The 21,230-nt window shown below is 35.6% G+C and overlaps 2 protein-coding genes, 1 long non-coding RNA gene and 1 pseudogene across 3 annotated transcripts; all 4 read right to left on the reverse strand.

The window, feature by feature from the left end:
* Positions 1 to 4,919: 4,919 nt before the first annotated feature.
* LOC145780479 (uncharacterized) lies at positions 4,920 to 7,784 on the reverse strand. The gene is made up of 2 exons (XR_014290659.1): positions 7,327 to 7,784; positions 4,920 to 5,496 (listed from the first exon to the last, which is right to left on the reverse strand). It is a non-coding gene; the product is annotated as an uncharacterized LOC145780479 (long non-coding RNA).
* Positions 7,785 to 8,051: 267 nt separating this feature from the next.
* Positions 8,052 to 10,635, reverse strand: LOC145767280 (uncharacterized). The gene is made up of 4 exons (XM_082579073.1): positions 10,558 to 10,635; positions 9,815 to 9,982; positions 8,614 to 8,779; positions 8,052 to 8,239 (listed from the first exon to the last, which is right to left on the reverse strand). Exons 1-4 carry the CDS (start codon positions 10,618 to 10,620, stop codon positions 8,052 to 8,054), a joined length of 585 nt encoding a protein of 194 aa, XP_082435199.1. The 5' UTR covers positions 10,621 to 10,635.
* Positions 10,636 to 10,677: 42 nt separating this feature from the next.
* On the reverse strand, positions 10,678 to 14,512 carry LOC145767290 (uncharacterized). Its single transcript, XM_082579084.1, has 4 exons — positions 14,441 to 14,512; positions 13,783 to 13,950; positions 11,891 to 12,056; positions 10,678 to 11,399 (listed from the first exon to the last, which is right to left on the reverse strand). Exons 1-4 carry the CDS (start codon positions 14,510 to 14,512, stop codon positions 11,212 to 11,214), a joined length of 594 nt encoding a protein of 197 aa, XP_082435210.1. The 3' UTR covers positions 10,678 to 11,211.
* A 2,421-nt stretch (positions 14,513 to 16,933) lies between these two features.
* LOC145767298 (all-trans-retinol 13,14-reductase pseudogene) lies at positions 16,934 to 19,316 on the reverse strand (annotated as a pseudogene).
* Between the last annotated feature and the right edge of the window lie 1,914 nt (positions 19,317 to 21,230).

The following is a 21,230-nucleotide window of genomic DNA, read 5'->3' on the forward strand; positions in this document are numbered from 1 at the left end:
GGTAGAATACTCAGCCCACCCATTGAGAATGCAGAAAAACCTCAAAGATTGAGTGCTTCAACTTTTCAGATCTACACGTTTACAAGTAAAATGGAATATTGTCTGTTTTCCTAAGGCAAACAGCCTTCCTAAAGCAACCTTAGCAGTTTGCAGCCTAAAAGCAAACATGGTGAATCATAAAACTACCGGTAGCCTACACTGATTAAACTAGTGCGTTAAACTTCTTTTCAATTGAAGTTTGTTTGATGTAATTTAGCTTACCGCTTCACTGTTTGAATGATTCAGTAGTCTATGCAGTCTCAAAGCAGGCCCGGATTTAGGGGGGGGCAGAGGGGGCAGGTGCCCCGGGCCCCCCGACTTTTGAAGGGCCCCTCTACGTGTAAAAAATGTGATTTTGTGTTATTTTTTCTTCCTTTCAGCCTTTGAAGTTTCTGCAAAATGCTGTGCAGTGCTGGATTGATGCTGCTGTAGACGCAGAGGTATTTTTTCGCGCCGTAGGCGCGAAAATTTTTTTTGCAGGGGGCCTCCCTATCTAAAAGTGCCCCGGGCCCCCCATCAGCTAAATCCGGCCCTGTCTCAAAGTATAAAACATTAAAATTTTACCCAACGATTCAACAAATTTGTAAAAAATCAATTCAGGCTAACTGATATTTTAAGGTGTGTAGGGCTGTAGGCCTTTAGCCTACTGTGTAACCTCAAGTCCCACATCAATCTCAATGAATAGGTTGTCCAATACAGTCTAAGGCTACTAAATATGAGTCTCCTACAAGTCAGCAGTTGTCAACTGAGCTAGAAACATTTCACCAAGTGGCTGAAATTGGTAAATGATGAAACTGTGCAAGCCGAAACTTGAAATGTCACAAGTCAGTGAAATCAGTTTGACAAGCGATTACCAAGCAAGACCGAAATGAGGACTTACCCAGCCAGCTAGTCCGACGAGGACCCAATAAAAATTCAAGTGGGCACACAATGTGTGTTATTTATGGGTCACAAATGGGTTTACAAGTCCAGTTTTTCATGTTTGTTTAATAAATTGCCCCAAACTGAGCCACATCTCTTAATTTTAACTTCTTATTATTTTATTTTAGTTTGAAAAAGAAACCAAACTTTTTCATACTGGTCTGCCCAAATCGGTAGGAACTTGAGCCCGAGGACAAATATAATTGAGACCCAATCGGGCAGCCCCTTTGGTACCCAAAAGGACCCCAGTTGTCATTTCTGGCTGGGTAAATCTCATTTGCTGACTTGGCAGTAGCTGAAGTGTAGCCTACTTGCTGAGTTGTCGCATGCCGAGTGGTCCGACGACCACTAAATACGGCAGTGTAAGCAAGTTACGTGTAGATTTTTTCTTAATGAAACTGCGTGTAAGTTATACATCAACCAAATGATTGCTTACGAAACTGACTAATGAAAGGTTCGCCTAATCAAAAGCACTGATAACTTTTTAAAACAAATTGAACTTTACTCCTCCGCTTAAAATCTCAATAATTTTTTTTTTCTCCAAATTCTTGCCATATTGGGTCATAAGCTTACTTATACGCTTTTACCAGTTCAAAGTTCAACAACCTATTTTGGAAACATACAAGGTGCGTAAAAAAGTAATTCATGAATCATTGAATAGCAAATAATTCACTCAATTCAACATACGCTTGGACATTCAAAACAATGAACAGGGAAGGATCCCGTCTTTCTGTAAAATTTCTTTATTTTGTTAATGTTTCTTTGTTCTGCCATTTAGATGCCTATCAGGCAGTTTTTGCTTGTTTCGACCCGTTTGATAAAATCAGCCATGCTGACTGACAAAACGTCGAAAATAAGGCTGGTTATTATTCTCAACATCTTGTGGTAGCCTAATTGGCAGTCACTACATAATTACAAAATATTATTTTGTAATTAAATGCCTGGTAAACAGTCTTATTCTGTATTTAAACACAAGAAAGCTACCTGTCGACCTCTAAAATCGTACCACACAAAGTCAAGTGTGCATACATTTCCAAGCCTAATCCAATCACATTAAAACACGCAGAGCCATGTTGTTCATATTGTGAAATGTAAAATCTGTGACTTAAATTTTGATTTTTTGAGAGGTTTTCAATAAGAGAGGGATCAACCAGATCTTCACTGACAGAATATTATCTCAATTAAAGTCTAACTACATAAAATTTTAAATCTAAACTTGCCTACAAGAAGTAGGCTACTCTATAATTAATATGAAATGTTAGAAAAATAAGATTTTTCCTCTGAAGTCAGGGATTGATTTTCAAACTTTACAAATAGACTATGTTTTTTACTATGTGCGTAGCTATCGTATGCTAACAAAACACTCCTGGTCGATAACATACCACAATTGCATGACAAACATTGAACATGTTTCCCTTTTTATTTGAGATCTTTTCGAAGTTACTCATTGATGTGCAGTTTACCAATTAACTGCCAGGCTCAATAGTCGAAAACAATTTTGTCTTCTTTCTTGTGAGAAAACTGATGATTTGAAAGAAAAACATTTTTGTCGATTGAAAAATGCAATGAAATTGTTCAGTAGGTTTGTGAAAAAAATAGGAGAGGGTGGGGTAAGATGAACCTTTTAGCTTACGCCGCTTTTGCAAAACAAAGGTTTGCTTTGAAATTGTTTAAAAGAGTGGGCTTGAAGCACTAGAGGATTAGCTACATTTTAGATTGAGTTTGATCACCTTGTGATTTATATATTTTTTTATATCTATACTTATATGCGTATTGCTCAACTTACTCCAGTAATAAAAATGGGGTAAATTAAACAATGATCTAGGGTAAGTTGAGCAATTTCAATAAGCTGAAGGATTTCTCTGTCAGAATTTTGGTATAATGGCAGAGCATTTTGCTTTCGAACATAGGCTAGCATTGTTTTTTTTTTATCCAATAAAGCTAAAAAAAAACAAATTCAACAATTTAAACATTAAGGAAGCTAAAGTTATTTATTTTGAGTAAGTTGAGAAACTGCTCCAAGAAAGTCTACTTTAACTACTATTGCACACTTACAGCATCATGATTTTTGCGACAAAATTAAAAATAGGCCTATTTAAAAAACTAAATGTCTAACCAATCTAAACTTTTTTAGAATATCCACCCCTTTTATAACTATCAACTTTTTTTTATTTATATAGTATAGTGCGTAACAACAAAATTATTATTATTTAGTTTTGTGTAACAAAAAAAAGTTAAAATTTTCGACATAAACAATACTGTATAACTTAATTGTCTGTAATTATAATATGCGATTCTCACGGGACATAGCAAATATATTGACTGAAGTGGTATTATGAGTGATATATTCAAGACAAAGTAAAAATAAATTCCACCGACTTGTTTATCTAAAAACATGGGTTGCTCATCTTACCCCGTTGCAAACTTTACCCTAGTCTCTCCTATCTTTCTAGCAAAGAAAACAGGTCATTTGTTGTAAGCCTACTGTATGCTCAATTGCTCATTCTACAGCTTGAATGTTCAAGATGTAAATCCTTAATAAACCATGCAGCTTACTTTATTCATAAGTCCGAAGAAGAAAAAAACATTCTTTCAACTTTTGGCAAGTTGCAATTCTCTGTCAGGATTTTTGTATTCACCTGTATGAAAGTTTTTTTGCAAAATACACTCAGAGATCTCAAAATCGAGCAACCATAGTTCCACTCTCAAGTTGCTCGCTCAAGCAACACACTTTAAATAAAACATTCAATTTAGCGGCACCTCACTGGATAGAATAGCTTACAAGTAACAACACTTCAAAATTAAGTGGAAACTTTACACTGTCAAACGCAAATACTGGACCTGAGTTCTTGGTGAAAGCTCTTAGCTTGCAAGTATCCAAACCTTTATAGACCATTTTCTAAAGAGGTATTTTCAATGCGAGAATAGCGATAATATCTACAATCATTCAACAATAAAGGAAACTGATAAGTGATAATTATTGCCCGTTGGTACCACCGGTAATAAACCCATGGCTCTATTAGCCTATGTAACTTATTAAGCTCTAGGCCTACAGCAAAGAACACTTGGTCCACCATACAAAGGTAAGTCACTTTTTCTGCCAATACAAATTCTGGGTTTTAAATAAATTAAATAAACCTTACTAACCAACGAATCAGCCATTGGCACAAGACAAGGTATAATATGTAGCCTAAAACCTGTTTCAATTGTTTTATGTCTTATGAGCATGACTTAATCGCCTAAGAAAAGACGAGCAAAGCAAAATTACTTTGCACTGAAAGTAAATCATTTTTACAGTATAGCAACGTCTTTTTGCCTTGGCAAATTGCTGTGATATACATTAATTTGTGCCGTGAACCAATTGCTTCTTTGTAGCCTATTTAAGGCGCGGCGCTGGTTCAACACTACGCAAGAGCATGTGACCAGCTCAGTAGCCGAGTGGTTTCGCCTTCGGCTCTGGTGCTGGTAGATCTGAGATCGATTCCAGGTCGGGTCAAACCGAAGACTTTAAAAACGGTACCGATTGTGTTCTATCCTGCATAGCGCAGTGAGAATGAGTCGGGTAATAATGTGATAACATCGTAAACCTGATACAAATTAAAAATGAGCCCTGTCGCTAAAAGACCTTAGCTGTTGTAGAGCGACAATAAATAAAACCATAACATTATTATTATCAAGAGCATGTGGCTGTGTTTTTGACAAAAGCATGCCGTCGATTGCATAGTGGTGTCTCTTAGACTATAGCCGTTTACTTCTCTCATGATAATGAACAGTATATGTTGCTCCAGAGAAAAATTCTTACGGTCCTTCTTAGGGCTATGGCCTAGTGAACTGAACTGTACTTATACTGCAACAATATTTTACAGCAAGTGCAAAACGTTGAATTTCTGTATTATCAGACTGATTGTAAAACGCTAACTGTAGCTTCACGATCAGTAAACAGGCCACTACATTTAAACTGAAAGTCAAAAGATCATAGCGCTGGTGTATTGAAAACGCAACCAATGAACATAATTGTAATAACACTTCATTAATGTCTTGAGTCCATATCACTTAATTAAAAATCAATTGTATTTATTAGCTATTCCAAAAAGTTTTTGGCTTGCTGGAGTGGGTCCAAATACAAATCATATGTATATCCCATTGGGATTGAACAAGTAATTGATGCAAAATTCCAAAAATTCAATCAAGTGCTCAAAACTTGATTTGAATAGACAATGCAAATATGTTAAAACAACTCCCATAGATGGGCTGTACATTTACAAAATAATGCATCAAAAATGTTTGAAGAAAATTACAGTCTACCACAGTTTCAAAATAAGTTACGTAAAATCTGATAGTAACGAGATGTATTTCGTAACATTCAAGAGGATTTTTGTTTAATTCAGTCTTGACAATTTCTTTGATCTCAGCAGAACCGGACTAAGACTTCCACAAGCAAAGAAACTGTCTAAGTCGAGGTTATATGAACGTATCTCTGGGTTGCATGAAGCAGTGTGGAGGATTATTGACAAGCATTCTTTATTTAAACGTAACCTGTATAAAGAATAAAAGAGCAATAAGAATCATATTTCAAAGAGGAAAGTAAGAATTTTGGGCCTTATCAAGATCAGTATGCAACTCGAACTCCACGATTGCTTGGAACAGAGCTACAGCATAATTTGCCCTGTCGTCACAGCGCCAATAGATTCTAAGACGCAGCCTAAAGACCGTGCCGCATAAACTCGTTCATGATCTAATCGCCGTCGACGCCGCACTGCACCATTTACAACAGCCGTGCTTTCGTAAGTGGGGTTTATTCAGTTAAGAAACTCAGAGCGATGTGTGGTTTCTTAATGGTAACTTCTTAGTGTGTTCTGTAGGTTTTGTTAAGGACAGTACCATAGTAATTTCCAACTTCGTTTGCTTAACATTACCGGTTATTTGTTTATCCATTAATTTAAAAGTAGGCTATGTCTAGATTCTTTAGAGTTAACACTAAATAACTTAAATACCACTCGTTTCTAGCACTAGTTGCAACGTTCATCTGATGAAATTGAAAGTAAAAGCAACAATAAACAGGTTGTTTTATTGCTTCACTGACGTTTCACGCACCATGACAATGCGCATCCTCAGAGTGAATAACTGAGAATAAGTTGACAATTTTTGAGAACCTTTTTGATATACAGTAGCTATACAAGGACTCAGATCGATTTTCTTATTTGAAAACCTTCAAAAAGTAATTAATTTTGTTTTGTCCTATTCGTACTTCAAAAATATACAATTTACCGCTTGAAATAAGCTTTTCTACTACGAAGTATCCATATGAATCCTTCGGCCTACGTGGCCAAAAAGCACAGATGTAAACAGCATAACGAAAAATAAAGAAAGATAGCTAAAAATGCTACCAATTTACTTGTATGCTTTATCGCAGTAAAAGTTAGCTTTTGTGCATCTTACAAAAGAAAATCCTTTATTTAACAACGCCTAAGCAAACAAACAAAAAAATCAAATATTACCTTTGTGGGCCAAAGGATCCATATGGATCTCTTACGTCACTGCCAAAGACAATGACGTCATCACAAATTTTGTGAGTGAAATGTGTGTAGGGGTTCGTTAATATTGTTATACCGAAAATCAAATATTTTGCAAGTGTTTTTCTATGAGTGGCCCCTATAGAGTAGCCTACTTGAGACTATACCTGAAGACTACTATGAGTGGCCCCTAAAGAGTAGCCTACCTGAAGACTACTACAGTACTACATAAATAACAGGATGATGTATCACAAAGGTGATAATCGAACTTTCTTCTTCGATAACCATTTTCTTGAATGAAGCTCTGCTTTGATTAATCGGCTTATTTTACGATAGTTATCATCATTCAAACATCAGTACCGTACGCAAGTTTCCGCATTGCTGAGATAAAAATGAATTAAAACACCCATGAGAGTAAGCTCACATTTAATAAAATCAGGATATTTTGAATATCCGAGTACTAGACTTTCGAATTATTTTTTGTTTTAAACAACTCCAACTGCAGTTTAAGTTGTATAAGAACATATTACTCAAAACCGAAATCAAATATAGCTACGAATCTCTCACAAACTTTAACAGTCTGTTCACTCTCATTAGGATCTTCGTATAATCCTCAAGTACAATAAGGACTTAGTAATAATTTAAATACTATATTTTTAATTGAATAAGAACCTGAAAAATCCCAATAAGAGTGAAACAAGCTGTTAAGGTTTTTAGAGGATAAAGCGGATAGTGCATTTGATATCATTTGCTCAAATTGGCTTTATTGCTTGTCTTAAGCACAATTTTGTAGTATTGGACACGGTTGAATTAAATAGTATTGATAGAAGCCCATGGTATACCTGTAGCTTACCTTGGGAAAAGCCATCGAAAATTTGTTTAAACAACCAACAAAGAAACCTGCTGACAAAACTGTGCCTATAAACAAAACATAATTAAAATTTTTTTACCCAGTGTGTGCTACTGATCAATTTATCCGAAAAATATCCTTCAAACATTATGGTCATTATAATATTTATAGTCTGTTACGTCACAAATATGTGGATGTCACAGACAGGGAAATGTGCGGTTGTCACCTTTTGAAGCTTCACATTTTCGAAATTTATGAAGTTTCTATTTCAATTCTAAATTCTTTTACAAATATGGTTTGTTAATTAGGGCTGTTCGAAATATTTTTCTATAAAGAAGAGAAAATATTCCTGCTGATAAGCTCGACTCAATATCAGACAAAACAAAACTAAGGAGTTTTGGCTTCGAAACAAAGTAATTCGAAATTGCTAAAGATTTTTGTTTATAACATCCGTAGTCAGAAATGGATGTTAAAGGCTATTTTTATCACTTTGAAGTTATTGTATCTAAAGAGATTTTACACAATCATCAACGCTGTAAAAGATGCAACAAGCCACTTTTTGCTACTGTGTACGTTACTGTAGGGTATTGCAATTTGTTTCATGTTCACACACACACAGCATGCAACATCATCATTATCATCATATTCATAATGTTCCTTCCTCGTATTGAGTGTTGGATTCAATGCGCCATTTTATCTAATGTTCATGGAACAGGAGGATGTATAAATTATGGTTCAGTTGACGAAAGAACAGTGAATCTTTTTATTAGATTTCTATGTTGAGGAAAGCGGCGAAATAGTTCTTCTCTGCTTGGATGTGCTTCATCAGATGGCAAGAACGCTGGAAACGAATGTGCAACCAATATCGAGTAGCTATCTGAGCGAGGGTGCCGCATCCGAAAGGCAACCAAATAATCTGAAATATAACATACTGTATGATATAACTTTATTAAAAATGCAAAGAAATTTATTTTCACACGAGTCAGTTCAATCATATAAAGCTAAAAATCGATTTCAATCAGCTAGAAGCTAAATCATCTTCAGTTAAGCTTATTCAAATCTTCTTGAACTTTATTAGTATATTCTTCACTATCATCATTATCGCCTCGGGTATACCCCGACACCGTTATCATAATGCTTCCAAACATGCTTACGTTTTTGCACTCCAGTATCATGTTGTAAGTGGTGGGAAAAAGTTTTTCTCATTTAAAAAATAATAATCAGCTGAGAAGAAGAAGCATCTTGCCATGCATCTCAAGGCATATGTTTACACTGTCATCTGCAGCTTACCTTGTGGAATTGCTAATGCAAGCACTTCCTTCCTAAAGCCCATTACAGTATGCGTCAAATTTCCACTGATGTTGTCAATCAGATAGAAATCGATAGGACGCCCTCGGATGAAAACGTATGTATGTGCGGGAAGAACGGAATAGAAAGTGTGTGAGGTTTGGTTTTTCTGCATTGAGAAAACAATACACACCTGATTTAGACTATAGCTGTTCATTTCACCATCATTTAGTGATTTTTATATCAACTAAAAAGAATTAAAAGTTGAAAATGCCTTCATCATCTTTTATGTGTTAGCTCAATTTTAGACGTCGTTGAAATGCTGTAACAGCTTCTGAACAACGTTGAAGATCTTGGAATAAGTGCGGCACACTGGACGAACTACATGGAACACGGAGTGGCAAAACAACACCTCCCGACTCCGTGATTTCCTACCCGACGTCGATCCCCACCCTCCGGAATGTCCTTCGCAAGACTTGCGTGGGTCCGGCTTAACCGCCTACGAACCGGCGTCGGTCGCTTTCGTTCAGACATATGCAGATGTGGCCTGGCTCCCTCACCGGGATGCGAGTATGGTGCCACAGACCAGACAGTAGACCATGTCGTCCATGACTGCCCAATCCATCAACCACCACATCGAACGCTTGGACTGAAGGCCCTGGATGATGAGACTGTCGAGTGGCTGATGACCTCATGCCCGAACATATAGTCCGGAAGAAGGCAGCTCATACGACGAAGAAGAAGCTTTATTTTGAAAAATTGTGGAAAATTATTTGTATACAATAGAATGTAGCTACTGCATAGAAACCGATGTAGCTTAAATACTGATCACACAAATGTTTATTTCATAGTTTCATAAAACATTCAACATTGTATGTAAAGTTTCCTTTTTCTTGATCTTAGCAAACCTGAGGTTATCTTGAATAATTTTTTTATTATGAAATTGACAAGACTTTGTAAACTAATTCGTTAAGTTGAGAGGTTTAATTTTACAAATTATAGGTCTTTTGTTTTACACGCGTTGATGTTTCCATTTTGTTGTAACTCTCATTATTTACACTTTGGTAGAGATTAATGATTTGCCCAAATAAATGGTATTGCCCTTTTCCAAGGGAGGGTTCAGCTTTAAATTAAACTGATATGTACAAACAATGGTATAAAATTATGTATCAAAAAAGATTTCTTTCGTTTGATTATCACTTACCGCAAACAAAACATACTGGATCGAAGCTATATGTCTTTTAGTTCCTGGAAGAAAGTTGTCCGATACATCAGATGTCACATTTCCATAAGTTCTCTGCAAGGAATAGAATGGCTCCTGGGGGCCCAAGTTTAAAAAAGGTCCAAGTTGCTTGAACCAATAATTCACGTCCTGCATTATAAAAAAAGACAACCTTAACATTTATTTTTGTTACCTTTTTCCTTCAGCTGTTTCTTAGTCCGGACGCTTCTCAAACTGAGTGTCACGACGTCCAATAAATGATATTATTTCTGAAATATCTATCATTTGATGCGTCGCAAGTCCAGTCTGGCAAGATTTTCCAATGCGTCGCAACGAAAAAAGTTTGAGAACCACTGGCCTACTCAATTCCCGTATAAATTTGAAAACGTGTAAATTTTTAAGATTTTATTAATTTAGTTATTGTTTGAATAATTTTTTTTGGCACACTTTTTTGTTATTGTCAATCGCCAGTCTTATATGGTGCAACAAAAGTGGACTTAAGGTAGGTAAAAAAAGACTGCGCGGAAGCATGTATAGAATAACTGGCGATTGGTTTCAAGCTTGAAGATGTATATTACTTACTATTTGTTCAGAAATTCTTAAATAAAATCTTTGAACCTAAGATTTTGAATTTCACTTAAAACAATGATTCCTCAACGTATCTCACAAGGATAAAAACGTTTTCAATTTAAGATATTTTTCGGCTAAGTAATATACTAACTTACCAAACACAGGCAATTGCTGAATCCAACGGCAATAAGAAAAATTTTAATACAAGTAAAGTTCATTGTAACTTCTTTTCGATAAATATTTTACTTATCTTACAAAAAATAAACCTGCAAATAAAGAGCAAATGTTTCATAATCAACAAGGATGAATAAGTGAAATTTAATAGTATTTTATCTGTAAGTAACTTGTGTAGTCAATGCACAAAACACTTTGCATATTGCAGTATATAATTTGCAGCATATAATAAAAATCGCACTTTACTGCATCGAGATAGCAAAAGCTAAAAAAATAAAGTTTTTTGAACAGAATGAACTCGAATGCACAAAACTGCGCAAAACAAAGTTGTTCATGTTTATTGTAAGGAATGCCAGATATATAACTCAATGATTTTATGACTGTTAATAAATGTGAATCTCACAAAGCTTGTCTGAAATACATTTGATGGGCGACTAGCCATAGCCATTCGTAAGTTAAGCAATCACAAAATTATGCAACGAAAAGTTGTGAAACGTGCAGTCAGGAAAACGATACATTTTATATCGAAACATTATATTCACTGTTTGCAACCACAATTTTGATATCAAGCTTCATCAAGAACGATAAAGGTTCAAGATATTTTTAAACCCAAATCCACTTATAACAGTTTTTTCTTATGCATATGATGGAGAAGTAAATTTTTCAATGATTCTGGCGTGCTGTGGATAATCACGCGCAAGACTTTTTCTGTTTAGAAGAATTCTGTCAGCTATGCGGTAGCTCGGATAAGTTGTCGCAGTCATAAGAGAATAAAAGCGGAAGTTTGGTTTGAGATTTCTCCAGCCGAAGGCTGTGATTGAGCCTGTAATATGAAAGAGCGTGTCGAAAAATTCGGTGCACAAGTTTTAGTGTTACGAGTTTTGTAGATTATAGCTAGGCCTACATGATGCTATACACTCAGTAGCATGTGGCTTTCGTATGCAACTTCTTATATCATTTATTTAGTTTAAAAACAGTATAATTGCATTACTAAAACAATTTTGTTTTTATAATTTAATTGTTGGCCGCTATACAACTTTAAGGGAGAACAACTACATCCGGTGTACCTAGCTTATGTGCTCACGAAAACGTATTTTTAATAAAGAGACTTAACTTTATTTTTCTCTTTTCGAGTTTAGTAACATAACATACTGTAATATAATAAACTATATATAAGCATATATGTAATATGTAGCCTATAGTATATAATAACAAAGCATCTTATTTTAAAAGCACGAAATTGAACAACGCATCAACACATTGAACAACACATCAATCAATCAATCAATCAACACAAATTCTGATGAGTGAAACCTGCTGGAATTGGAAATACAAAATCATCTCTCCCTACACCAAGCGTTGTTTTTGTCAAGGTACCATTCATTTTGTTTATCATGTAAAAATCAACCGGGTGACCTCGAATAAAAACGTAAGCCTGAGTTGCAAGGTGTGTATGAAAAGGGTGCCACGTGTGATTTCCCTGCAAGAAGAAAATAAGTACGGTAGCATAAACCGATAAAAATATTGTTAAATTGCATAAAAGTATTCTAGGTTTTAATTTATTGTGGTAAAAAAGTCCTTTCTCACGAGTAGTGCATTGTACCAAATGGATTACTAACTGAGGGTGTTATTACATAATAGAATGTAAGCCTTGTGAATTATATAGATATAGTTTTCCACATTGACTCAATTTTTTTTTAGCATTGCCAATTCATATGTATATTAAATATTACTTTGATTAATTTTTGAAACAAGGTTTAAAGCAGTGGTTCTCAACGTTTTTGTTTTGGCGGACCCCTTTGGCACCTTCGAAGCGGTTGCGAAGCCTTAAAAAAAATTTTATCTGAAATTTTGGTATATCGCTTCTCCTATAATGGAATCAAATGTTTCATAAGTTTCGAAGCGACACACTTAGAAGAATTTGTTGAACTTGCAACGAACTAATGACGATTGATGACATTGACGAAGTTATGTTATGAATTAGGCTTTATGTTGGCACACAGCATCAAAAATTAGTAATCTATATTATGTTGATTTGATGTTTTTCAATAAATTTTATCAAAAATCAATAGAATTTTGAGACCGTTACAAACAATCTCCCCCTTTTTTCATTTCTCATCAATAGTAATTCGTTATAATCTTTTTCATTGTAAAACTGTGAGTGGTGATAGACTGCTGACTAACGTTTGCATTTCTAAGTTAAGCATTGATCAATAGACTGCTGTCTCAAAAGAATTAAGTTGAACAAAGTCTTATTAAAAAATTAATTCATTTATATGATCAAGAAAATGAAGTATCTTCTGACAGGTGTCAAACTCACAACAAATATCAATTTATATGATATTTTTTTCGTTAAGATACCAAACGTTTGTGTAAACCTTTAAACTTTCAAAGGACATCGCACAAGTTCGTTGGGAAGTACAGTTGCAAAATTACGGTAATACACAAATAAAGCACAACCATGGCCATCTGGAGATGCGGCCTGATTTGTCACATTTTGCAGATTTTGATTACAGCTACTGCTAGTGCTTGACTGATATTTTTTGAGATGTTCTTACTTTTTGCGGTTTCCTAATGACATAAAACTTTTTTGTTGCCTTGGGGAAGCAGTAGCAAATGAGAAAAAGTAAGTTGAAAAACGCAAAATCAGACTGTTATTGAAAATTAACAGTCTGACCAAAATCTTCGAAATCAAATTTTCTTTGTTTTTCAACATGTGAGGATGTTAAAACCTATTGTGTCATCTGAGGAAAACAGTAAAGAAAGCGTAAAAATCTAATTTTTAGAAAAATTTATTTAAACCTTGGCCCAAAGTTAGAAAAACCCGGAAAATTCTGCAAAATGTGACAAATCAGGCCGTATCTTTAGGTGGCCATGGCACAACCAACCAATTTTTAAATTTCGTAATTTATCAATCATGCTGCAAACTCAGAAACTTTCACAGACCCCCTGAAATCGCTTAGCGGACCCCCAGTTTAGAACCACTGGTTTAAAGTAACCGGGCAAAGTTACGCAGCATAACATGCTTCATCTCCAATTTCTTTTATTCACTTCCTATTAAACTACGCAAGCTTGCAAATATTTCATAAAAAAATCATAATAAGCTAATCATTTTTTAAAAAAGTTTGTGCATATTAAAAACTCTGCATTTTTACATCAGGAACTAAAAAGCTGCATAAAAAAATTTATAAAAAAACACTGTTTACCGTAACCAAGCAGTATTGCGTTGAACTAGCATATGAAAACCTATCATCGCGATTAGGATCAAACCCTGACGGTAACTCTAGTTCCCCAAACGGAATTGAACTGGTGTAAAATGGCCTCGGCGGAACGGGATCAAGGTACTTGTATTTGTTCCTCCAATATTTTGCGTCCTGTACCAAATGAAACGCTTAAAAACTTATTTTTTATGCTATTAAAATGTTTTAATAACAACAAAAACGATAAGTTTTTGTAGTTTTTGTTTTGTCTAAGCACAAATTTATATTTGATGATAAAGATTTAAGTGAAAATAAAGATTCAAATGCCAAGGCAAGGCAAAGAAATACACTTTTAAGTTAAATAGAGTAATACCAAAAATAATTTATGCTCTTCGAAAACTTTTTTTATAGAAACATTACTGTATATGCCCACCATAGTTGTGGAGCAAATAATAATTCTTGAATTTAATCAGACCTTTCCCGTTTGAGCCAGTTAACCACAATAATTCCAAGTACAAACTTAACTTGATGTTCTCTGAGATGTATACTTATACAGCAAAGTGATATATCATTGATTTTGATATAAGCTAAAACCGTTCTTAAGTTTTATCGCTATAATCAAATGTTGTTTATAGCAACAATTTTTTTAATAAAATAAACTTACCAGCTTTTGACATACGACTTCATGGGCAACACAAAATAAAACCAACCCATGAAAAGCAGTAGAAACCTTCATTTTCGTTCTTGCAAACTGTATGTTTGCAGCCGCGCTATCTGTCTTTCATTAATACTGCTAAGATGATTGATACTCAGTGGAACAGATTTGTCATATCTTGATGGGCAATGCGCATGTATGATGGATTATAGACTTTACAAAGGGTTGTGGTTATAATGTCCATCCGCTTACAATCGATTCAAAAACTTATTTTGGCAAATAAGCGCTCAGAAGTAAACCTGTTGATTAATAATATTAAATATCATAACACATTGAAAAATTTTTTTTTTTTTGCATTGGCGTCGGCACTTGTCCTTGTCTACTTTCGGAGAGTTGAATTCTAATAGCCTAACGTAGGCTCTGTGTAGTTGTTGTTTTCTTAAAACTACGTTTTGCTTTACAACTCGACATTTTTTTAGTAAACTTTGCAATCTTACTACAAAATAGCATGGTTTGTATTATAATAATCATAAGCTGCAGTTTACAACAAAAGACCCTTACATCAATCGTAACTACAGGACATACAAGGAATTATATGCATGTCAACATTCTGTAGGCCCATTAACAAATTTAAGACATGTCGATAGGCCGCAACATTAACGTTTGAGGTTGCGATTGTCCCTCAAACCGCCAGTGTTGCCACAGCCATTTTAAAATACAATAAAATGAGGTTTGTAGGTTAACCAATGCAGCATGGGTACGTTTGTTGAAAATTTTTAATAATACAGGACCTTTGAGCTGATGGCCTACGTGTTTATCCATGAAAATGCAGTCTTTATGTTGTATAAACCGAGTGTGCTAAATTAGTCTACTGCTGTATATGTGCTACTTGTAACTGCAGACAGTGCACAACGTTTCGGCCTGCTCAGTGTAGTAGGTACGCTGGGTATGGCCACGGAGATATATACTTCCGTGTGACGTTTTCCCACTTGTGGAACCTAAGCTCCAAAAATGGTACCACTGCCAACCTTGCCAAAGTGCTCAAACTGTAAGTAGTGAGCTTTGCGCAATGCACAGCAAGGTGCCTCCAGTAAAGTGCTCAATCGGCATAAGCCAAGAGCGTCTATATAACTGCAGACAGTGCACACCGTTTCGGCCTTCAGGCCTTATCATGCAGTGCAGTAGGTATACTGGATACTTGTATAATGTAGGCTATATATGTTGCTACCTAGGTCAGCACCTAGATGGCTTGACAGACCAAGTTTTCGAGCACAGCATGTGGCCTTGTTTTGTAATTCTTTACAAGGCATAGTCTGAATCTTTTAAAACTATTATGTAACAAATGAAATTTTGCACAAACTGTTTTTTTATAAAAATGGCCCAAAATTGTTTTACTTGCTCCGAAAATTTAAGTTGTTACCACGTAACTATAATGTAAAGGCGAGCAAGATCTACAAAAAAACGATTTTGTCTGTCTAAAGGCGAAAAGATACAACATCCAGCCAAGCTCTGTAGAAGCAAAGGGTCTTGCTATATGAGCACCTTGTGCGCTTTATGAAGTTATCGTACTTCATGACAATCACTCGTTATGATTCAGCAAGATTTGTGTTTGTCTCACCATCTGTAGAAGATGCTCCATGGTGGTGAGTTGCTTACTGAATTGTCTAATTTTTCCTACCTTTAGTCCACCCCGTTAGCTCAGTAGTTACGCGCCCGTGTCACCGTGTTCACCGATTTAAACTTTGTCAAAAACTAGTTCTATAATATCCAAAATAATCTCAGGGTATGCACTTGAGCAACATATTTTAAGGTTTGCACTCCATCCAGAAGTACCTAATGAAATATTTCTTAGACAACAACAACGATTCAAAACTTCACTTTGTTAATCTCGGTAACCGGCCCGCGTCAGTGGTTCAAAGCCTGTACAAGTATGCAAAACCGCTAGGAATAACCTATCAGAAGCTTTCCCAGTCAGAGAATAAAGATTTACAAACTAGCCAACCAAAGTAACACTTCGAAAAAGTAATAAGACTCTCAGAGATAGTAAGACCTCTAGTCTAAGGGTTGTGCTTTTACACTAACAGTTAATTATTTATGAGGCGTTTGTTTGTCTGTTTGTCGTATCCAGGCTTACACACGGTGGTTGAAGATTTAGAGTGGATGGGAAGGCAAGGAAGCCAATCTTCGTGACCACCTTCAGGTATGCCTTCAAGTGTCCATTTATGAGGCGTTCAATCTAAGTTATGTACGAATGCGGTTTGACACTCTCATGTGGCGTTTCAGTGAGACGCAGATAAACTGAAACATTAAACACTATCTCGAGTGCTTTATGTACAACTCGTCTACTGAGAGGCTTGGTACCACAACGCTACTCGAAACCACGCTGGCTTGGCTTGTCACCATGTACTTTTTGAAATTTATCAACTTATCTGAAACTAAAAAAGAAAAAATCTACTAACTAACTTGACGCAAAAAAAAAAAACATAAACAGGAATCTAAAAAGTTTCGTCAAAGATATAATTTGCTTCGAAAACAAAAAAACACTTCACAAACGTTAATATTTGCAAACATATCAAGTAACATTTCAATCAACTTTAAACGCTTTGTCACATAAACATAACTGTGCAATGTATTGCCACAATGAAGATAACCTATAGATAGTGAATAAAATGTTAAGATGAAGTAATTTTTGTTTCTAAAAATCATGAGTAGCCGAATTCGGTTTTACAAGGCTTTGTTCGTAACTGGTAAAATCACATTTGCAAACACACGTCTATTGGGTAGGAGCAAAATGGTTGGAACGCCTAGATAATCTATTCAAAAAATAAAAAGCCCAAATGTGGATACTAAGTTTCGAAAACTACATTAATTGCCTTCATCTTCAGCGCAATAAATGTTATATTTACGTGTATAAATACATGTATATTATGTATAAATATAACATTTATTGCGCTGAAGATGAAGGCAGTTGTTAACCACACAATAGGCTATAATTTTCAAAACGTTTGTTTGCTGAACATGAGTTTTGTATCTATGACTATTCTTTTTTTCGAACATCTTCCATGTGCTTTATTAAGTCTGTAATGAGATATCTATCCAGAATTTTAGAAGCAGTGACCAATCCCCCAAAGCTTGCACCAGCAAGGCCACAACCAAAGATATCCTGCCCGGTAAGGTATAGACCTGGAATCGCAGTTTCTGGTCTAAACTTCATAGCTTGTTTCAATTGAAATCGTTCTTTGTTGTGATGAATACCATAAATTTCTCCATGCATGCTGTTTAAATAGTGGTGATGTGATAACGGTGTGCCGCCATCAATATTAGCTACTTTATCTTTAAGATGAGGAAAAAGCTTCAAAACTTGGTTCCAGGCTTGATTGACAAAGCAAGATTTCAGGTTGTCATACACTTGTCCTCGATGGTTTACTTTTTCGTCTTTCCATTCTTCAAACCAAGAAAATGAAGCCAAAGTTACAATAACACAAGTTGTTTTGTTTGGAAATCTTTCATTCCAAGTTGGATCTTTGGAAGAAGGAAAAGATAGGAAAAGAAGAGGAATATCAATGTTAGCAGCATCTTCTCGTGACATTGCTAAATATTCTTCAGTAGCTTTTCCAGGATCATCAGATGTAAAGATCCAATAATTTTGATTGGTCAATCCCAACTGTTCTTTTGTCCCGTTTAAGCCAATCATCACTTGTATACAACTCACACCAGGTTCAACACAGTCCAAACCTTTTCTTAGACCAAACTTTTCACAGATTTGCTTGGGCACAAGTGACTCCAACGTGTTGTATATCCCAGCATCAGATATCACAATAGGAGCACTCAACAAATGCTCAGAGCCAGGATTGGATGTTTTATGCAAACGCACACCACAAGCTCGCCCATTTTCAATAACAACTTCTGTCACAGACGCACCAGCCAAGACAGCTCCTCCAGATTTTTCGATGCCAGGAATTATTTGAAAAGCTATTTCACTTGCTCCTCCCTGGGGATAATAACCTCCACTGCTCAGAAAATGATTAAGCAAGTTTCCGTGGATAAAAATAGAAGTTTGGGATGGCAGTGCTCCATTGTTACCGAAGCAATATGCTATGACAGTTTTTAAGTCTTTGTTGTCAGTCAAGTCATTCAAAACTTCTTCGAGCGAGGTTTGTGAAAGGTAGTTGTAGTCCTTGAAAAAGAGTTTGTCGAAGCCTAATGCAAAACCAATCTTGAGAATTGATTTAGGTAAAATCTTAATTAACATAAAAGCGCTGGAATTAGCTTTACAAAGTTCTAAAAGCTCAAAGAAGCGATTTATTCCTTTTTCTTCTTCAGGAAAGTATTCCAGCAATCGTTGTTTGAAATTGTTGATTCCTTTGGTGTAATTGTACTTCCTAACTTCCTTTCCTGGTTCGTCAATAACCACTGTATCAAATTCGTCCTTCAGAGGAACCCACTTAAGTTGATTATCTGTCAATAGATCCATAAAGCATCGATAAACTTCACCATGTTCCATTTCCCCAACATAGTGAATACCAATGTCGTATTCAAATCCTTTAGTTTTGTATGTGTGTGTTGCTCCACCAGCCCTGTCGTGTTTTTCAAGAACAAGAACTCGTTTTCCGGATCGGGCAAGCAGACCAGCACAAGCTAGTCCTCCAATCCCGCTACCGATGATGATTGCGTCCAAATTTTCCGGAACAAGGTCAGGTTTGAACATTTTCTTCAAAACTTTTTTTCGTTCCTTTCTGTCGGTAACAAAAGGACGCTCTATAGTACAGGCAGCATCAAATGGGTTTTTGGACTTCGGTTTTCTAAATCGTGCCACAATGAGCATGATTAAATACACGACACAAGCCAAACCAACAGCACATGTTGCTATGAACATCAAGTCCATAACGCCAATGATTTATTAAATTTTTTTCTATTTTTCCAATTATCAAAGAATCTGAAAAGCAAACTCTAGTTTTCAACAACATCAAGGCTAGAACAACATCTTGAACAAACTAAGGATAGCCACGTTTGCAAATCGTAAGAAGGAAGCAGTACTTTAAAGTGAACACTTAGTCCGAATAGGAATTTGAGATGAGATCTGTTCGTAACAAAACTGATTTCATGACAATAGAAATACTATAGTTAGGTATAGGCTGTATACCAAAATTAATTATGCAAAAATCTGTTGCAATTGAGATAAATTTCATCAACAAAGAAGTTCAACAGGTCAAAAGGACGCTGGCTATACGTGGCATTTAGGCTACAGTTAAGAACACTTAGATTCAACCACCACCGTCGAATTACTGTATTTTAATGACCTTTTCTTTGGAAGCAAAGCTGCATGCATAACAAATGGACTTTGTTGGAGCTTTAGTTTCTTTTTTGTTCAGTTACGCATAAACAAGATGCCAACCTCTCTTTACTACAAATGCAGTGCTGAGGTAGGCGACAAGCCGAAACTGCAACTTCCAATTTTTTTGATCTTTTATAATTTTTGCTGTGTTGGAACTTTGTGGTGCTGTCGTTCCAATATATTCTCAAATCCACTACTGTAGCCTATCTCGGATCTGTGTTTTACAAAGAATAACATTTTGTATAATTTGCGTAGGCCTAAGCCTTTTTTCATCTCATTTGCTATGTTGCATTTGAAATCAAACTTATTTCGGGCTTGAAAATATTTTGTAATTCATGCTTCGCTTGACAACACTATACACCATAACTTGTCAATCCACTATTAAATCTGCTGTAGAAACTACGCTGTCACTTCATGACTGCGTGTGTTTATTTACAGTCCGATGAAAGTGTGATACAACACCACCAATTGAATAACTAAAAACTGAAATTAATTGCAGTATTTTTTGAGGAAAGTAATGATTTTTCATTGGCATTCTCAGCAACTTTTTGAAATTGACAACGCGCATGGATAATTTGTCTGTTTAAATTTCCGCGCCGTTGTTTTGCAATGGCTGTGCATTCCGAAAATGCTGCGAATTCCAAAAATGCCGTACCAATACATAAGTAAATAATATGCCCATGTTTTTGCATCAAAGCGCAGTAAGCTATGCAACACCATTTCTGCCTTCCCTATCATCACAACTACAATCGCTGATGATAAAAATCCTGGCTTACAGAAATACTGTTTTAAGAAGTAGTTGCGTTTTACAACAAATGGGTGCCAACAGCAACTATTTGAAACTGCAGCAACTATTTGAAACTGCAGCAACTATTTGAAACCGGTTCTAGTAAACGCTCTAGCGGGCACGTACGCAAACAAACAAACTTGTTTATCTCTGCATCTTTTTTCTCATTTAGCGAAGTCAGCTAAAACCGCATAAAAATTTGTGGTCAAAATCACACAATTGAGCATTCTGCGTGCAAATAGAAACGCATAATTTTGATGTTGCTCACTTTCATGATATGAACGCCACTCACATTTTAATTGCAGCAGACACGTTTTCAGCTTCTCTTTTCTTTCAGTCATGAGTAACTTTTCACAGGCGCGCTAATTACAAATGTATCAATTTTAATTTACATGCCTAGGCTACAGTGGTATTTTTTGTCAAAGTACAGCGATTTAAAGAAGTTTATTTATTCCAGCTTAGAAACATATGTAAATCTTGCAACAACTTGTAGAAAATTTATGAATAAGTTGGTTAAAAATCAAACTAATAAATTTATTTGCACTTGTTCATTTACATCTCAAGGTGATTTTCGTGTTTGTTTGTTATTATTGTTTTGACAAGAGTTCATATTATTCAAAGAAAATGAAAGGGTGTTCCAGCGAACATCTATAAGATTATTGCTTAGCACAACTTTT

This window comes from Aplidium turbinatum, chromosome 1 (assembly GCF_918807975.1).
Source record: "Aplidium turbinatum chromosome 1, kaAplTurb1.1, whole genome shotgun sequence".
Classification (NCBI taxonomy): Eukaryota; Metazoa; Chordata; class Ascidiacea; order Aplousobranchia; family Polyclinidae; genus Aplidium; species Aplidium turbinatum.

What these genes read in the sequence shown, in the direction of transcription:
- LOC145767280 (XM_082579073.1), bottom strand. Translation starts at nt 10,620, where the DNA reads ATGAACTTTACTTGTATTAAAATTTTTCTTATTGCCGTTGGATTCAGC. An exon ending in TCCAGTATGTTTTGTTTGCG is followed by an intron (nt 8,780 to 9,814) that starts GTAAGTGATAAT and finishes TTCTCAATGCAG; the next exon opens with AAAAACCAAACCTCACACAC. An exon ending in TGCATTAGCAATTCCACAAG is followed by an intron (nt 8,240 to 8,613) that starts GTAAGCTGCAGA and finishes GTTATATTTCAG; the next exon opens with ATTATTTGGTTGCCTTTCGG.
- LOC145767290 (XM_082579084.1), bottom strand. Translation starts at nt 14,512, where the DNA reads ATGAAGGTTTCTACTGCTTTTCATGGGTTGGTTTTATTTTGTGTTGCC. An exon ending in CGCAATACTGCTTGGTTACG is followed by an intron (nt 12,057 to 13,782) that starts GTAAACAGTGTT and finishes TTCTTCTTGCAG; the next exon opens with GGAAATCACACGTGGCACCC. An exon ending in TGTATTTCCAATTCCAGCAG is followed by an intron (nt 11,400 to 11,890) that starts GTTTCACTCATC and finishes TTCATATTACAG; the next exon opens with GCTCAATCACAGCCTTCGGC.